The following is a 20,453-nucleotide window of genomic DNA, read 5'->3' as shown; positions in this document are numbered from 1 at the left end:
GTTATGTGAAAAATACAACCAATTAACGACACCAAATACATACAATGTATATAATATATGAATAGATATTGAAACATTAAGATCATTGTGAAAGTCTACGAAACTGCTTTGAATTTTAACTGTATTTGCTATTATTTTACAAACGAAATATACATATAAAAATAGACTTACTTCCCATGTTTATTTACAAAGTAATGTACAGTCCTCTAATTAAACTAAATATTCAGTTAAGAGTCTATAACTTACCTGTGTTTGACGCTATGTTAAAAATCAACCTGTCGGCTATCCATATAGATGTAAGTTACATTATCTTAACAATTACAAATCCGCCCCAGGATGCATTCATCGTAATGTATTAGCTTTCTAGTGAGGTTAATGCACCGATGTGCGTATTCATATAATGTATATGGATGATCTTTATTGGATAAGGGGAGTGATATTGATTTTAAAATATCATACACATATTTTAAATAAACTCACTAGAATCCATTAGATCTGTCTATAGAGACACATACGATTTCTTCCTTTATCCTAACATGCATTTTTGTGCTCGACTGCATATTTAACATGGCCATACAATTGATTAAGGACTTTTCTTCCTACTTCTTAGAACTCACATTCCTTTTATTAACATCCAGTCTTTCACCCTCAGAGGAAAATAAAAGTATCACTTAAATCTGCAAACACAACATGTAATTAAAGTGAACAGTCGGGCAAGGATGGCTAAAGTATGTAAAAATGGTGTGAATGTATCCAGTATTATTTCTTATGAAATAGAAAAATGAAATCCCTCGTCAAAATCTTTCTGCGTACGCAGAAATTAATTTAAAGTATAGGAATCCTAAAACGTCCTCCCGGCTGACTATGTCCGTGGTTACATTTCCACGCAGCCTCGCTTTCAATGCTTTCTACTTTTCTTTATTTCAATGGTCAGAACTTGGAAACTAAGCCGAACTTGACCTTTGCATTAATATGTGAGAACTTTTGGAAGGCTAATGAAAGCATTTAGACTGGTTTTCTTTGCCCGACTATTCACTTTAACTATTTTACTTCAGCACCATTCAGTAATGATTATTTCAGTAATTAACATAATATTACATGTTAAGAAGCATTGATACTTATGTTTAAAATTAAACAACTCCTATGATTTCAAAACTCTAACTAAAAATATGTTCTTCAAAAAAGACTCTTAGAACTCATGCAACATTTTGGTACATACTTAATGTGTTTCGTCAATAAGAAAAATTAATGTAATTTATAATATTTCTTAGAATATTACAATTTCATTACGAAATTGCCATAAAAGTGAGTAAACGCAATTTTTTGTGTATATAAGAACACGCAAATACAAACCAGATATTAACCTATGTATGTGTCTGAAGGGTTGAGACGATTACGTTGAATAACTTAAATGAAACATAAAGCTATCTTCTTCTTTATGTTTTATATCCACAGATTTTTCTGTAGCTTATCTTCAGCATACGTGTGTAATTCCTGTATATGTTAATCCGGCCCGATATTCTGCTTTAGCATATTACAGAGTTGTCTGCCTATACAAGTAGGTATTAATTGTGACTTCATGCGTTTGTAAGCATAACGTCATACATTAAGGAGATAACGAAGTGAATTGCGCTCAAAAAGTAATGACGTTACAATCGATACTTACGGGTAAGAGAGCTAACTCTGTAATATGCAAAGACGGAATACTACTACAAATGTATATAAACATTTAGCATTTGGCCTCTTTTTTCATTAGTCACGTGACCAATCGTACCATAAAAGACAAATTGCTGTAACAAACATTTGACTGAACCGAATAATTGGTAATTTTACATTTGTATCCCCTTACTGTACAACTCGTGTATACGTACATCACTAGCAATGCTAGTCTGTCATGAACTATTTCACTACGGCAGCACAGATGTGTACACAAAAATAATTTTAATGTATTACAAAAATGTTTTTGTAGAGTAATGTATATTTATTCTAGATAGACATATCTATTTCTACACTATTCTGTATTTGCGTATCTTAGAGTTATCTGCCCTTGTGGGTAGGTATTGATTGTGACTTCATGTGTTTAAGAGCGTAACTTCATACTTTTGGCAAATAACTACGTGAAAATTGCGCCCATAAACTAATGATGTCACAGTGGATACCTACCCGCTTGCCAACTCTGTAATATGCAAAGACGGAATATCTCAGTATCCAAGGACATTTTTTTCACGCAGGGAGGCAATAGTTATTCCTCATATGTCACATATATACATACAGACATATTTACATTTTCTCTAAACGTCTGTCGATATCGATTTTAAAATGCTGTCAACAATTTTAACAATTTTTTTTATATCTTCATTATTTGCCCATATACACGAATGCATAAATTGGTGATTAACGCCCTTTGTATCTTATGAATGGAAAGTGTAAAAATGTAAATATTCTTGTAAAGGGATGATGACTATTTTACATTTTAAGACTTAGTACTGACTCCTGAACGGTGGTTTTTCCCTTGGTACTTATAAAGCTAGCAAGATCTCAAATGATCCTAGCTTTTGAAAGAAACTTAAACTAATCAAACAAATTAAATCAAATAATACTACTTTAAGGAAACACCTTATAACCCAGTTATATTGTATTTGAAGGCAACATTTTCCATCATCGTGCCCTGTTTGACTTACCTTGTGTCTGTAGTTGCATGATATATGTTATCCAATGCTCGTTGCTTGGTGGATGAAGTGCTGTTCTTGACATACGTAACATATGTAGCAAATAAGTAACATGCCTTTCATATCGCCACGTATTGTATGTGTCGACATGGATGCTTACAACGCACACCGATACTTTTTCAGTGACCCAAATCCTGCGGTTTAGTAGTGTAAACATTAATTATTGGATTCAAATCACTCATGCGTAACATTGCTTCAGAATTTTGCAAGGCTTTCAAGTCGATTTTTATAAGAAAACTGTCAACTCATGTGCATACAACTATTTCATCAATATCGTAAACATTTATCAGCGAACTTCAAAAAGTGATCATTTTATGTTCACCTAAAAAAGAATCAGTCAAAGGCATTTCAAGAATGTTTGAGAAAAGGATGATTAAAATATTCGCGGTTAAAAAAAATAAAAATAAAAAAGACTGAATTATCCTGGGTTATCGTTTACTGTAAACGTGCTTTACGCGAGGGGGGAATTTACGCCATTACGCGAAGGTCGCCTGATCGCGAAAATATCCCCCGCGCGTAATATGTTGTACATGTATGGACTTTGTTGTTAAAAGTATCGCGAAAATAACAACACCGTACCGCGAAATGTTTATATAGACAAATCGCGAAATTAAGCCCTCGCAGAAATATCCCCGTCTACAGTACCTGTTAAAGTCCAATGTTTTAACTGATAAACACACAATGCCGGTAACTAAAATTATACCCTTAATGTGGTTGAGATATCCCTTTACACTCGACGGACTCGTGTAATATGTTATTTATATACAATAAAGTGTTGGTGATAAAGCAAATAAATGAACACACAATAAATTAATAATAACAATTAATTGCGTCCCGAAAAAATCCCATGTCACACCATGTCCTATATTAAATGAAGTACTGTTTGCATATGCACCAAAAGCAAAACCAATAATTTCATATTATTTTTGTGTTAATTAGACATATATATACCCACGATTGAAAACCAAAAAACGAGTATCGTTTATCCTCAGTCGGCGGTGAAGCATCTTTAATTGTAGATACTTAAATAAGGTAGATATTTTAAGTAACGTCATGCTTACTGATTGTGAAATTTTGCCTCTGATAAGTGCCATATTTTCTGTTTATGCTATGCAATGTACACCGACATCCCTATGTAGAAACAATTACTCAGCTGAAACATCTTTATGAATACTAGAGTAAGGCTTTGTTATTAAAAGTGTGTCTCGGCTTTGAGTTAATCCAGAGAAGAGTGAGTTCAAGTTTTATGTCTTTAGTACGTACAAAATAATACAATATTATTTTATTTAAGTGTCACATATCTAAAAATCACAGTAAATTAAATATTCATTACATACAACTTTTAAAAGATTTATGATGTCCAGCCTTATTCGGCTTTGGAGACACTAAAATCAGAAGTAAAAATAAAATATACGATACTTCACATACTATCGCAATATACTGGCCCTAGTGTTACCATCATTTGTAAATAGCTAGCAATATTGACCGACTAAGATTAATTGCACATAAAGATTTCTAAAATATATGCTATGCGATACGCCTGTATGTACCATAAAAAATAGTTAGCGATACTAATCAGCTTGAGTAATAAAATTAAATACATTTTGTAGATATCAATATAAAGTAATAACCCTAATGAGATCCCAGTATAGAACCCATTGCATACAATTTTAAAAGATTTATAATATCCAGCGGTACTCGGCTTATTTCTTATGAGACACTAAAAGTCGGAGTAAAATTTATACGTAATATTTTTTTTTTTACATATTATCACAATATCTTTATTTGTTATCATGATTTTCATAAAGATATATAGTAGTGACCGCCTCGAGCTCACTTATATTACCGAAAAGTTAAATTTTGACACAAATACCGTGGTTCACCTGTTTGTACTATAAAAAAACAATGATTAGCCATATTAAACCAATTGATGTAATAAATCTGAACAGATATCATGTTTGTAAAATAAACTCAGTAAAATTAATATCCCTATATATAGATAATTATAACCTTTTATAAACATGAAATAATTCTATCTATAAAGTAACCGCCTAAGCTTCATCATAATATATAATGATTTAGCTAAAATATACTGGAGTTCATCTGTCTGTAGAATGTAATGGTATTTGTCTCTGGCACTAAGAGAATAGAACTCCGACGAAATTGAACACGCGCGCGCAAATAAATTTGAACGAATCTTACTATAAGTAGCACATTCACAAAGAAATATTTTCAACAGTATCTAAACAGATCGGACAGAGTCTCTGTTCCTCTGGTAGGTTAGCGTAACTACCAGTCTCTATCATGATAAGTAGACATCCGAGTCTCAATTTAGACAATTGGCTACGGTAATGACGTGGAATATGAGATGTGACATAATATTCAGGCTGACATTCCCTCTTAATATCACGGTAGATCTAAGTGTATTCCCTTGGTTAGCTAGTAATCCATTGAGAACCATAAGATGTAATAAATTAAACACACATGTATGGTGTTTTATAAACATTAGTTACAACACCGAACTAATGCACAGTAAAAATTTTGTTTTGTATATCTTATGTATGTTAAGAAGAACACATTCCTGAATATGTCTATTAATAACACTGTAATAATGTAAAATGAAATTGTAGACCACACATTGGCTTCATGCTTTTACTGTATGTACTCATTTCACTGCACTGTAGAAGTGAATATATTTATTTTGTAGCGTTTTCAGCTGAAATATGTACTTATTTGTTCAGCATATGCATTTAATTTGTAAGTATTGTAATTCTCAAAATATTGATAACATTTGGTGATGAATAACATATTAAAAGCTCTTCCAGATTTGTGAGTCTGACATTTATTGCACTTCCAACTTTAGGAATATCTTAATAACTGGTCATCGTTCTCATACGTATGGAGTATAACCTGTCAAAACCGACCATTGTGTGTTTAGGATTCCTGTACATTTTGGCCTTATTGTATGGGGTTTTCTTTCTCAAACAAACCACGTGTAATCTAGGATCTGCATATATCGGCCAAATCTGCTGTTCCTGATGACATCCGATTTAGAAGTCACATAGATACGTGTATTTACATTATACTACGTAACACTGTAATCCAATCGGTACTCTTCGGATGGAACCGTCATACATTTCGTTTTCTCATTTTCTTTTATTCTTTTCTGTTGTTCCATAAGAAATATCGATACATGGTCACGTGTACATACATACATACACACACTTAAAGATGCTCCACCGCCGACAAATGGTCTTTTTTTCACTATCAAAACCAAGAGCAGGCGATTTTGTATTTTTTCAGTTACAAAAGTTACTTACTTTACACCATTACCACCATGGAAAAGTTAAAAATACGAAAAATAATTAATTGCATCCCGAAAAAATTCCTTGGCACTATATCCTATATGGAATGAAGTACTGATTGCGCATGTACCTAAGGCAAAATAAATTATTTTGTATTCTTTTTTTTTGTGTTAATTAGACAAACACGATTAAACACCAATTATTGTTCATATAATGAATATCATTTATGCGCTGTCAGCGGTGGAACATCTTTAATATTCTCGTTTCATCATAGTCGTATATTGACCTCGGATGTGACACAAGAACATCTAAGGAACTCTTTTCATAACAACTGATTGCCAGCGAGGACACAGCCCCTCGAAAAGTGTCAGTTCATCGATTCTGTGTGTCGTTCTTCTCGAAGGAGAAATAGTTATATTCAATTATTTAAAATACGTCTACAGAAATTTAACATTTACATAACTATTTATTTTCTTGTGTGTAGTTAGGGCTAAATTAGGTTTCCAGCGAAGGACACGTTTGAGTTTATTGTGTATTACATCCGAGGAGTTCCGATTGACTGTATCCTGTGAGCCGGACATCTCCCGTCAATATCTTAGTCAAACCTTAATATGACTGAAGGCAAGGCCTTAAAGGGCGCCGCCAGATGTTTCAGTAAGCATTACTTATAATGCAATGTGAAAAAGTTCAATTTATGGAAATAACGGAGCAGAATTTTCGGTTTATTTTTATTCATATATTCACACTCTTTCTTTTTCCCAAAACTCCAATCTGAGAAGAAAACCCACATACGAGAAGAAAGAAACTTATATTTCCGTAACAGATATGTCGTTTTTGGTCGGGTGATTATATTGGACGGTAGTCGATCACTTAAACGCTTGCAAATAAAGAGCAAGGGTGATTATATTGGACGGTAGTCGATCACTTGAACGCTTGCAAATAAAGAGCAAGAGCACTGAGGTTCTGCAGGATGAAGATTACGTTCGTCGGATCTTAAAAGCGCTTGAATCGCTTGATTATAAAATGAGATGACTTCAAGCATCGCATTCACGCTGATGGGATTTTTTACAGTGGGTAAAAAGATGGCGGCCGCAAACTGAAGCTGTCGTGTGTAGGATTGAATTTTGAAAATTGTGTTTTTTCTTTATTTCATGTATGCGTAAAGTTAACTTAGAAGTGCTTTGCAAGAGCTGCGCCCTTATAATCAGAAAACCTGTCTACACCGGTCAAACAGATGGTATTGGTTATCGGTATTCATGCACATCAACGGTAATGTTCCATGTCGGTCGATATTTTTGTATTTGTTTTACAATAATACTAGGTGTGAACGTCATTGTGTGAGTAAAGATTGATATCTGATTACATTGATCATAAAGCTTCCTCTATAGGTTTTATATGTAGCATATGGCGTGACAGATGGACGTTATTGGCTTATCAAACCATAAAGTCCGTTATTTATGCGGGTCGAAATTTAAACTAAAAACAAGAAAATCTCATTTTTATTTTGAAAATTTCGCGTTCTTGCCCCAAGATCATGAAACGATCTGATGTCTAAAACAGTCTTAGATTTGTACTTAACCAATCACAGATGACTTCACAAAAAGTTACGACATTTTTATTGCTAAGTAAAAACTTAAGTCTATTACTGTGTCTTGATCCTGGGACCTGATCTTTTAGTTATATAATATTTATCAATTATGAACCGTTGTTATAACGTCTTTAGAGACCGCATAACCAAATGATTTCGCTATATATGATATATTAACGTTTGCCACTGTCCAGGTTAAATGGAGTTTTCAAGTCTGGTCACCTGTCACTAATTTTGAAGAATTGTATCTCGCATACCTGTGAATAAAAAGAAATAAAGATCTACCATCTTGCTAAACTTTTATGTGGGGGGTTCCATCTTATGTTGAATTACGCACCAAAAATTGACCAAAATATTCATGAAATTCCAATATTGATTACCTTCCCCTGTCAGACACACACATGACAGAATTTTAAAATTAACATATTTAACATCTACATGTATTGCCCAAACCACACATTAAACATTTGAAACTGATGCGCCCTGAATACTCAATCAGCAGGCTCCGAACATCAACCTCTCTATGAAATCTTGTGCCCAAAAGGGGATTTCCAGGATCTAATTTTTGGTTTGATTCTGCGGTCCCTTTTATAGAATTAATTTATTATTATATTATATAAACATTATTTTAGATTCTACCAATGCATAATAACACCGTAATTAAAGATTATTAATTTCTGTATTATAGTTGTTGTTCCTTTAAAAAATGTCGAAATAATTATCCGATAGATTTATGACAGGAAGAACGATGGCTTCAGGACGACACCCTGAAGAATTCAGCGTTTGTGTTATGACGTCAATGAAGGTATATTTACTCGATGTTTCTAAAATAGAACACCGAAAGAAAATGCTATATAATGAACGTCACGTGACCGTGTATTAGCCAATGAGAATAGCGGAAAAAAAGAACACATATAACATTATGATTTAACTATTTCTCAATATGTCGCGGATCAAATTTCTGAATGTTTTACCAACAATTATTTATGTTCATTTCATCAAATTTTATTGATATATATTTATTGTGATTTTAATAAAATAAGATAAATAACATGTTAACCTATACACATTCTTTCTTTGATATAGTTTGTAGACAACAAACAAAATTACCTTATTTAAATAATTGAAATGAATTGTTATGGTATATAATAAATAAACATATATAGAGTTTTAATAATTTACATTTTTTTAATGTCAATCATGTCTTCAAATATCAATGGCTGATATGATAATATTGAAAAATAATATACGAGAATATATGTAGGAAGAAGTCAACATTTTATCAAAAAAATAAACCAACATTCCAATAGAATTGATGCTTGTATGTATTACAATAAGGGAAGCAACTCGATGTAAGGGAGACAACTTGTACTTCACTGGTCAGTTTACCACGTGATGGTGTAATAGTTATGAGCGGAATGCACATAAGTATCTCTGCCAGCAGCCGGGATATAGAACAATGAGAGACCGTGAGTACAATCCTCGGTGGCTACCTGGTATAGAAATAATAGTTTTGTTACTGCTCTTTGCCTATTGTACATAGTACCATAGTCTTCACTCACTAGCCTATATTCAACACTATAAGACTCTTTCAAATGTGGATATGTATGATATGAAAGATAGAGATATTCTACCCGAGGGCCACAAAATGTAGTAAAACCCGAGGCCTGCCGAGGGTTTTGCAACATTTTGTGATCCCGAGGGTATAATATCTCTATCCTTCCTATCCATTTATGAAAGAGTATTTTTCTTTCATACCTCGAAGTTTTATTGCAATTTTTCAACTATAATATCCCGCCATTTAGATATAAATTCGAAGAAATCCACGGCTGAAAAACATTTTTTTCACACATGGAAAATTACGTGGCATTTTTAACAAAAAATCCGTTGTTTGCATCTTTTATAGTAAAACCAGTCAAAATTGTGAAAAAAATGTTAAAATTTTACCGAAGAAATAGAATTTTTGTTGATGCCGTGACGTCACGAGGCTTTATTGCATGGGTAGCCATGCAATGGGTAGCCATGCAATACAGCCTCAGGCGGTATCGGTGTATTGCCCTAGACCACCCAGTATTACACGTGTAGAAATGAAAGAAAATATGCGCCTTAGTACAATAGGTAATTAAGATTATCAGTTGTCAGTGATATGTGTTATTTTCATTTCCCATTTGTTGTAAATTTTGTGATAACATCTTCGCTAACGTTGGCACGATTGGAGTACAATTTTAGAAAGTTAAGAAAAATTTTAGTTGAAATTATTTTATTTTGATTCAAACAAAAATTGTTGAACAACTGTGTCTGATATTTTGCTTGTGTCACAAGTGTAATATGATAATTTCATCACTTGCGGACAATGCGGAAAAATGTTCATGATCAAAGACGTGAATTTAATAATAGGTATTTTAATGTTCCTTTCACGTGTGTTTTCTATGAAAGTCACCACATTCATTTGCACATCTTATGCATGTATATATAAGGTAGCATTTGTTAATAGTTTCCTTTTACAAGTTGGTGATACGACGGCGCCTCTGAGTACTCAATGTGAAAGGATCTTATTTTAGAGTTCAAAAACGAATCAACATTACTATGTTTCATTTTCGATAAATTTGAAAACTGAAAGAAAATGAAATAATATTCTCAAAAATGTCTTTTTAGTTTTTAGAAATATGGAAAGCAGTACGGGGGTTTTGAGATCCCCAAACGACGTGGTTAATTACGATTTACCGTCGATTAGCCCTACCTTCCGCTGATGATGAGGTCACGAATCCCACGTAAAAGATGACGTCACAATCACCGAAAGGTAAGATCAATCGATGGCAAATTGTACTTTATTCAAGCCGTTTTGGGATCTTTAAACCGCAAAATTAGCGGCTTTCAGTCGATCTGTTTGAAAGAGGAGATTGCTCTTTCAAAAACTTACGGTAAGATGGGTACTGTTACAGTCCACAAGCACTCCGGCTAGCCCATCATGTGTGTAAAGTGGACCGGCGTACGCAGCTACGGCAGAGTACTTAGGTATGCTGTCACAGTTTGTCATCACCTGTGTATGTAAAAGGACGCTAGGAACAAAAATTCGATTAATGCATTTAAGAATTGTCCAAATATTTTTTGTTAGTTTTTAAACATTTTATAGGGATATGAACCCGATTGTAATTATGTTCATACCATTATTATTGATCATAATTTTTATAAAAGATTACAGTACTTACAATTATTTTTCCATCTACTTATCAAAAGAAAATAGATTATAATGTATATATACATCGCCAATGTCTCTATTGTGACATTATGATAACGTCTATTTTTCGTAATATACACGGATTTTTATAAAGATAAGAAAAACGAATCGGCCATTCAGAAAGTCAGATTTATTATGAAAAAGAAGACAAAAACAACGTGATAGACTAAACCTTATACTTTTAATAATCATATCTCTACGACACCACGGAAACACATTGTTTCAAAAGTTTCAAAATTTATTCTGTCTTTGCATATTTCATAGTTATCTCCCTTGCAAGAAGGGTTGATACGTTATGATTTTGTGAGTGAAATTACCGTCGTTTTATCTTAATAAAACATGACGTTTTGCCCACACAAACATGACGTCACAATCAATACATACATGAAAGGTCAGATATCTTTTTAATGTGAAAAGACGGAATATGTAAGTCGTATATAAACAAAGTCGTAATTTTATTCTACTTCGAACGTTTTTTCCACTAACATATGTTCTCTCAAGGTCTTTAATTACCACATTTTACTTAGTTTGTAATAGTATGAAAAAAAATGGAAGTCTAGTTTTGATTTCATAAACTTTTTCAAAATTTCTATGGGCGCATTCGTTACCATATTCCATCCATTGTTGGAGTTTCTTCATTCATATTATAATTCTCGTATCTTTTTCACATTAGTGAATTGAGAATAGACAAAATGAAATAAACGCGACTTCCATTCGTCTGTTATTTTTCTTCAAATAATTTTACCAAATATTCGTTTGAATAAATCAATGTTTATTTTATTACACAAGTTGAGATGTTTTATTTTACCTGTTGACCTTTGACCCACGTGGAAGAATCAGTGGCATTACACAGCTTAATTGGCGTGAGTTCAGAGAGAGCGTGGCTTCCGTCACTGCATGCGAGTGTTCCCTCCTTAAAGACTTGTCCATATGCAAGGCCAACGGTCAAGGCAAGCGTATTACACATTTTCACATCTAACCGTAAGACAGAAACATCAAAAGATTACTAATTCAATATTCCTAAAACTGATTCAATATGGTAGATTCAAGCGTACCAGCATACAAATTAAAATGCTATCTTGAGTGGTGTTGTAAAATTTCAGATCTAAAAATGAGATAAAAAGTTTTACTATGAACTTCTACAATACATTCATCTTTATACATATGTTTAAGCAAACAGATGAACCATGTTTTAAGAATTCATATCCAGACGAACAGATATATCTTTAATACAATAGAATACAATGTTACTTCACAGATTTACCTGGGATAAGAGCAAGGGTAGATGTCGGCTGTGTGGGAGAACTTGTTACTGGTGTTGTTGATACAGCTGCAGGTGCAAGTGTGGCTGACGGATTTGTTGATGCTATTGCTGTAACAAACAAACAATGTTAAAACAAAACCATAAAGTATATGTACCCGTGTTCCAGCTAATGGTTGTTTGTTTGTTTGTTTGATTGTTTTTACGCCCTATTAACAGCCAGGGTCATGTAAGGACGGCCTCCCATGTATGCAGTGTGTAGCGTGTGTGAAGTGCGAGATGCGTATTTTGGGAGACTGCGGTATGTCCGTGTTGTGTCTGCTTGTATAGTGGAACTGTTGCCCTTTTTATAGTGCTATATCACTGAAGCATACCGCCGAAGACACCAAGCAACACACCCCACCTGGTCACATTATACTGACAACGGGCTAATCCAGCTAATGTTAAAATCCCAAAGAAACTGGACAAGCCCAAACTTAACCAATTCCGTCTTTGCATATTGCAGAGTAAGGTGCCTTGCGGGTAGATATCGATTGTTACGTCATTATTTTGTGAGCGCAATTTACGTCGTTTTCTCCGAAAAGTATGACGTTACACTCGCAAATACATGACCTGACAATCAATACCTACCCGCAAGGGCAGATACCTCTGTAATATGCAAATACATAATTCGAAATACTACAATTTGTAAATCCAAAATTAACTTTTTTTCTTTTGTGTTTGTGATTTAAAAAAGACAAAAAAAAAAAAAAAAAAAAAACGCTGGAAAGCGACATGGTCATTTTCATCATAATTACTTTTATAAGCATGACAAAACGGGAAATCCTTTCCTATGTCAAGAATGAACAGTAGGCGAGCGATAACTCTTTTAGTGAAGCTCAATCAACGCTTCTTTCCACTCTTCCATTAAAACATATTATTCTGAAGATACTTTTGATGAAAAAGTTGAAAATCGCCATTTACGGTAATAACTTCTGTTAAATCGACATATAAAATAAACTCTTAAATACGCGTTTTTGTTTTTTCTATTGCTTCTAACAATACGGTATAGTGGTGTTTGAAAATGTGTTTCGTATTTCAGGTTTCTAACAATAACGGGACTTTTTCATTGACATTCATGAAGGGGAAATGTGGCCAAATATGTGTGGTTTTTACACCAACTCTCATAAAGATAAGGTAAGTTAGTTAATGTGCCATTGTTTCCTCTGCGAAACCAGCTGAAAATTGAACTTAAAAAACTTGCATTTGAAATTTAAAATATATTTTATAAAGTAACATGGTTTTGACAGTGCCGTATCCGAGAAAGAAATTTTTTTTAATAAAAGTAGTAATCGACACTCGTGCGATCATTCTAAACATATCATATTCTAACATAGTTATTTAATTAGAAAAATTAAGATTCTCTTACATGCACCGACTGCAGAGCAACTGCATTTGTTCTTCACGTGAGACAATGAAACTGAAAATAAAAAACACAACCATTAAATTTGCGTTTTTCTCGTTGTAATTATGATTACAAAATTTTGCTGTTGTAAGTATCTAAAGAAAGTGTTAGTTAGAGGCAGTTAAAGACAATATCTGCAAAATCTCTTTGAACAATATCTCTAAAAATTATTACACGCAAGGCGTTTCTGGAACGTATGGTTTCTCTCTTGCTAAGAGAAGAGCTAACACACTTTTCAATCACGTGTCGATTTCATTTGCAATAAAGCCAATTTCTTTGACTGGCTGATACAACGCCGTAATAATATATCAGAAAAAAGAGTCCAGTCAGTAATTATACAGTTTATCCTAAATGTATGCAAATTCTATAGAACTATAACACACAACATAACCAGAATCTGTTTTACAATATAAATTAATAGTTTTACAGGGAACTTGCAAACAATGCTTTTAAATTATCGTATACACAAACCCGCTAAATGAGAGATAGCATCCTTCTGGCATTGCACATAAGTATTGGGAGTGTAATGGGGTATATGAGCCAAGTCATGCCACACTGTAAAAGGAAACAAATCATTTTTTTTTCATTTTATGCGTGACTTTGGCTTGGGTATGGGTACAGCGTACATATTGTTCCTGCTTAATAGTATTGATCAACAATTTGTAATTACAACTGTATCAATTAACATACAAACAATGACGTGGAGTTTGTCAATATTTTATGTTATATGTTTCATAAGGAATATAGAACAATACATTCATGCCATATTTTGCTTCTTGCTTATGTAAAAGAATTAGCCTGAGAGAATTGTCCCTTTAACAAACATCAACATTTTCGCAATTTGGCTTTTATGGTGGAGATCTCATATCATTCAATAATTTCTCATTATTTTTCGAATCCCATTGTCGCGGTTATAGTAATGTCCTGCTATATCGAATAGAATGTTATCTTCTAGAAAATAGCCGGCCATACGGAACTACTTTCTATATATTGTATGAAATAATACATCTGACTAGATCTTCATGAGTTCATACATTGACTTGTATAAATCATGAATAGATTTTATTTGTTGCGATTAGGGGATGGTTTTAAAAAAAATTCAAAAATGGTTGCAATAAACATGTCAGTATTTTCAATTTCAGTTAAACAATGAACTGAATTCAGTTGTCAATTATGGGAGTATGAATTCCAACTGGATAGCGGCAAATTGAATGAAGTGCGCTAGTGCTATTATTTGATAACTATTTTATGACACAACTATTTTGTGTCAACAATTCATTATCGTCAAGAACGGAACAGTCACATCAACATAATCGTTCGTGATTGCAATAATAATTGTGACGTACGATGATAATGACGTCAAAATAAGCGGATGGCAGTACATGCACTGATGGAATCCAACAGCGTTTGGTAAAGATACATGCAGAGCATGTAGTGGTATTGCAATAAAATGTAAATATAAAAACGTATGTAAATGTTTGCAAACTGTATTGTTATTAATACCTAAAATCAATTGTTCAGACTATACAACAAAATAAAATAGTTTTAGTATATAATTCTGTTGATTTATTTAGTAATTATGTTTCCAATTCAATACGTTGCATTTTTGGATTTTTTCATGAAGACAGCCAATCAGAAAGTCAGAAATAAAATGAAAACAAAACAAAGAAAGTATATAAAATATAATAAGAATCTCACCAGTGTGATGTGATGAACAGTTCTGATGGGTTGAGTAGCCAAGTCTGGTAATAAGGTCTGCGAAAATGATATTATATATGAAGACAACAACACATAATTAAAAACAACATAAACAATTTCAATTGTAATCAGGCACAATACTGAAATTCCTATTTAAATTTCGCGTTTTCACATACGAAATATTTCCGTGCGGTATATCGCCCGCATTGGTTGGTGTTATATATGTATATTTCCATTCTACTTTCAGTTTCCAGTTTGGTCTATGTTAAAATAGGTGTACAATATCAGGCTATGAACTCCAATTTGGTCAAGCGTATGGATTTTTAACGTTTCCGCCGCGTCACTGACAATGTATACAATGCATACCTACGCCTATACATAACAGTCAAATTCTATGAGTTGTTTTAAAGTTGTAAAGTCTTTGAAATCAAACAGTATTATAGTGTTGACAAAATAGCATGTATTGCAAAAAATTTTCATTTAATTTTCATTTGTTCGTTAACTCCAAACCGTTTTGTGTTGAACTACATTCAGAAGCTGATATGATATGGTTGTTCTGTTTATTGAACTTGGCAACGTCAAGACTAGCGCAAGCGGGAATTTCAAAAGATATACGTGTATAGTTTTTAATTTGAATGAGCGTAATGGAAATATAAGTGATAAATAGTTACGAGCGTCTTTTTATTTATCTTCCTTCTGGATGGGCTTCATATCAACTGTATGTCCAATCTGGTAACAGTTTATGGCTTAAATACGCACCCATTATGTGTTAAGTCTTTTCGAAGGTTTTTTTTTATTCGCGTTGGAAGACATAACGAATACATGTGTAGCGAAATATAAACTCCCGAGAAATAAAAGCACTAAAGATTACGATGAAATTTTCATAGTTGACTTGTTGACTCCGTCAACAGGCGTCATAATTTACATTGAGACAGGCATTGTGGGGTATTTTTTTTCAAAACTCCAAACAATTACTTGTTAAGTTGTACAAGTTAATTGGTTCCAGTATATGATAAAACAAACTGAAGGTGTGTTTTGGGTTTTATTAGTTTAAGGTCCTATTAAAGACCAGTGGTCAGTATTTGGCAACTGTCCCACTTTGAAATCGATCTCGTAACCCAGATGTGAAGGGCTTGTGGTAATATGTCGACACAATTTTTCTACTCGGCCTTCGCGGTTCCAAACTGTAACCTACCTTACCAACGTCAATATGACCGGTAACGCATCAATTTCTTCATGTTTTTTTTGTATTTTATATACATTGTACCTCAGTATATTTCAAAATTTCGACATTTTTGATAAATCAAAATCTTAACTTCTTTTAGCGATAAATTAATAAAACAATTGCCAAAGTGGACGACTAATACCCCCTTTGCACTACTTGAGTAATAACTCCATTAATAAGGGATATTGCAGAACCCTATATAGTATGCACAACTTCCCTTTAGGTCAGGGTTCTGTGTACCAAATTGTATCAAAATCTGTCAGACAGTTGAGGGGTTCGCCGGACAAAGTTGTGTCTACGGACAGACAGACAGACAGACAGACAGACAGACAACAGACAGTCGGACAGCCCTATTCCAGTATAGCCCCTTAACTTCGTATGGAAGTAACGGGACTGAACTGGGTTGATCATTAATTAACCGAGGATCTCAATCGGCAGACTATCGGGCTAGTGTTCGAAGATATCGGGTTCGAATCCTGTTCTGTCCGCTAAATTTTCTCCATTGCCATAAACTAATCAGTCAAATACCCACGGTGCTTAAGAAATGATGGATAAATGCGGCTCAATTTATAGATCATCCGGCTAAAAATCGGAGGTCCCAGGTTCAAACCGTTTTGTTTTCTACACATATGTTACATTGAAACAACAGCTTCAACTGAGTACTCTAAGATTCGAAAGACGGCATTCTTTGAAAAATATAAATAGCGCTGACCAATAAAATGCTGTCAATCTTGATAATTTTGGTCCGGTAGCCACAAATACACATGCTAACAACAATTTTTCTGAACCCTAATTCTTATGACCTACCGATTACGAAATCAAGGGGAGTGAGGGGCGTGTATGTATGCTATACATGATTACTTACCGTGATAGTTGTTTTGATTCATACAGTGTGGTAAGGATCCTGAAATAAATAAAACCCATAAAACATCAACTTTATGATCCATATCTTAATAACTTAACAGAAATTTGCTTTTGTTTAAAAAAAATCTTATTTTAAAACAAGTCTCAAAATTAAAACCATTATAACCTTACATCCATTTTAATTTAAAAAAAGATATGAAATGAAACGACTTCCTTTTGCCCCAACTAGTCAAGTTGCATAAATTACGGCCTTTGCTGTTAGTATTCAGTATTTGCATATTACAGAGTTATCTGCCCTTGCGGATAGGTAAAGTTTTGACGTCATTTGGTTGCGAGCGTAACGTCATACGTTAAAGACAAAACGACGCGGAATGTGCTTTTAAAATAATGACGTAACAATCACTACCTACCCACAACGGAGCTAACTCTGTAATATGCAAAGACGGTTGGTAATTTTTTATAAATTATACCTACCATGTGGATCATTGTAAATATGAAGGGGTTCAAAGTTTGTACTGCAAGTGCAGTTGGATGGTGTGTGTGAAAACCGTCCGTACGCATCTGGAAAAATATGTAATATAATTTTAGGCAAAGTCTTTCTGAGAACAGCAGTTTATCCATGTTTTTAAAACTGTTACCTAATAGAAAAATAAAATTGTTATGAATGCAGTTTTAATATCATGTAAATAAATTGAGGACTTCTAACGTCGAAAGAGTTATCTCCCCAGACCCATCAGGTGATCGATGTCATGTGTTTTGTTTTTAATGCTTATTGTGCGCATTGACTTACTATACTGCTAAAAACCATTTTATACTAGAATCATAGCCTTGCTAAATTACTGGTATTGAATTTATAACAAGAAAACCAATAAGTAGCATAAAATACTTCTACTTTCACTTTATGCAAAAATACGTGACTGCGGCTACAAAATATATCTCAAGGTCATTCTCTGTACCAGACGGAAAGTTCCGAAGCAAATATACGTTAAACTGCTTTTAAGCTAAGAGTAAGGACAAAATGTAAATGTTAGGTCCAGTTAAGAATTAAATTTGAAGGTTTATCTTTCAATGATGTTTGTAATCACGCGAGAGTGTGACTTTGCATACTGTCATGCGCCATGCTGGATCTTGTTGTGATTTTCGTTTCCTGTTTACTAGAAAATTTTCCAACTCTACATATATGTATGATTTACATAGCTTAACGTTATCAAGACACTTCTTTCACATTCGGCCTTTTCCAGCTGCATTCTCTAAAATTACAATGAATCACCACATTGGAAATAAAATGCATTCGGTCTGGATTCTATGGAGCCCATTAAAGGCCCACTACCTTTCCGAAACGCCTTTTAATTTTTAAAATGGGAATGTAAAACAAGATCGATAATTTTGTAGAGTCCTAAAAATTATTAACTTACCGTTAATACTATATTAATCATCACCTTCTGAACGATTTGATTAAAATAAATAAAATGTTTATTTTCATAACGCTGGTCGTATTATGTTTCCCGCCGTCGTCCTAAATACCGCGCGGTAGTTGACTATCACTGCGCCAGACGGCAAAACAGCGAATTGACTCTCCACTGTTTTCATATATTACACAGGAAATCTTGCATATGTTTGGTGTCGTAACCTTATTTTAGATCATCGGTATGCATTTTCTGATGTTATTTATGATTTTTAAGAAACCTTTATATTTTGCTCCGGAAAGGTGATGGGCCTTTAACTGACATGCCCCACAACCACTTTACAAAAGTTAATTATAGGTGTAGATATTGATCTTGAATGAAAGTCAAGCTCAATCATATGAACAAACATGGTAGCTCTTCATTCCAACATGCTACAGGGCCAAAAACAAGTACCCTGAGCCTTCCAGTTATTTAGAAGAAGTCGTTTGAATGCACGGCGGACAACGATGGACAAAGCACGATGGCTATAAGGTAAGACGACCAAAACAACTATTTGTGGCCTACAACAACGGTTATATTGCTGATATGCTATTTACTTCAGAGGAAGAACGCGATGAAGAGTTAAGTACATGAACATTTATATATCACTAATCATACCGTAACTGCCTTAGGCCTACTTGGCGATATCCCGGTAAAGCGAAACGGCATGGATGTTAGGCATGTAAGAATTATTTTGTTGATTTACTGTTGGCAAAATAATTTTCTGTAAAAGTAAGCAATAACAAAGCCGGATTTAATAAAGACCAAATCCTGGTATCTGGTATCACGGACATTTACATGTATCGAACTCTTTATATTTCCTATATGTAAATACTTTGTGAATGATTTTCATAACATTCAACAATATACCAAATTAATCAAACAGCGGCAATGATCTGACAGAATACATTTAAGCATTATGTACTTACTGTTAAATTTGTTGATTATCGCTATCCGGCAGACGACACTAGAAGTAGACAAATTTTGGAGTTTGTCCCATACTGAAAAACAAGCATGATTAGTTATCAAATTCCTTTTCAAATTGCGCACTCTTAATTATATATCTAACAAATAGCTGTTCACTTGTGTGAGAATAACGCAAAGTAGAAATTACAAATGCCCTGAAGGTTATTTTTATCTGAATGATGTTTATGGCAAAATCAATTGTATATTGATATGTCCTGTCGTTTGCAGCTTGTATTGTCCGATGACACATGCGCATTTGAACAGACGTTATAGTAGTATTAGGTCATCAGAACGGGACCCCTAATGGGATGTTATCAGATCCTTTATAGCATATAGGTCATCAGAACGGGACCCCTAATGGGATGTTATCAGAATGGGAGGTCATCAGAACGGGACCCCTAATGGGATGTTGTCAGATCCTTTATAGTATATAGGTCACCGGAACGTGACCCCTAATGGAATGTTGTCAGATCCTTTATAGAATATAGGCCACCAGAACGTGACCCCTAATGGGATGTTGTCAGATCCTCTATAGTATAGAAGTCACCAGTACGTGACCCCTAATGGGATGTTGTCAGATCCACTATGAAACGTATTAAAAATAATGTCATGTATGGTAATGTGATGGATTAGACCCTGGTTATACTTAGTCAATGATAAACATACGAAAGAACAAGATAAATTCTTTAT

General features: G+C 33.8%; 1 protein-coding gene across 1 annotated transcript in view; it reads right to left on the bottom strand.

Moving 5' to 3' along the window:
• Positions 1-8,881: 8,881 nt before the first annotated feature.
• The window catches only part of LOC138310821 (uncharacterized), a 41,591-nt gene continuing 30,019 nt past the window's right edge, over positions 8,882-20,453 (bottom strand). Inside the window, exons 22-31 of the mRNA XM_069252150.1 lie at positions 19,727-19,798; positions 17,827-17,913; positions 17,354-17,392; positions 15,264-15,320; positions 14,037-14,120; positions 13,530-13,580; positions 12,125-12,232; positions 11,669-11,835; positions 10,543-10,662; positions 8,882-9,115 (exon numbers count right to left, since the gene is read on the bottom strand). Of these exons, the coding sequence (XP_069108251.1) occupies positions 9,008-9,115; positions 10,543-10,662; positions 11,669-11,835; positions 12,125-12,232; positions 13,530-13,580; positions 14,037-14,120; positions 15,264-15,320; positions 17,354-17,392; positions 17,827-17,913; positions 19,727-19,798 (893 nt within the window). The 3' untranslated portion in view covers positions 8,882-9,007. The remainder of the gene's footprint in view (positions 9,116-10,542; positions 10,663-11,668; positions 11,836-12,124; positions 12,233-13,529; positions 13,581-14,036; positions 14,121-15,263; positions 15,321-17,353; positions 17,393-17,826; positions 17,914-19,726; positions 19,799-20,453) is intronic.

This window comes from Argopecten irradians, chromosome 16 (genome assembly GCF_041381155.1).
Source record: "Argopecten irradians isolate NY chromosome 16, Ai_NY, whole genome shotgun sequence".
NCBI classification, from domain to species: domain Eukaryota; kingdom Metazoa; phylum Mollusca; class Bivalvia; order Pectinida; family Pectinidae; genus Argopecten; species Argopecten irradians.
Note: the sequence above shows the minus strand (reverse complement) of the source record. Positions and strands in the feature narration are given on the sequence as shown.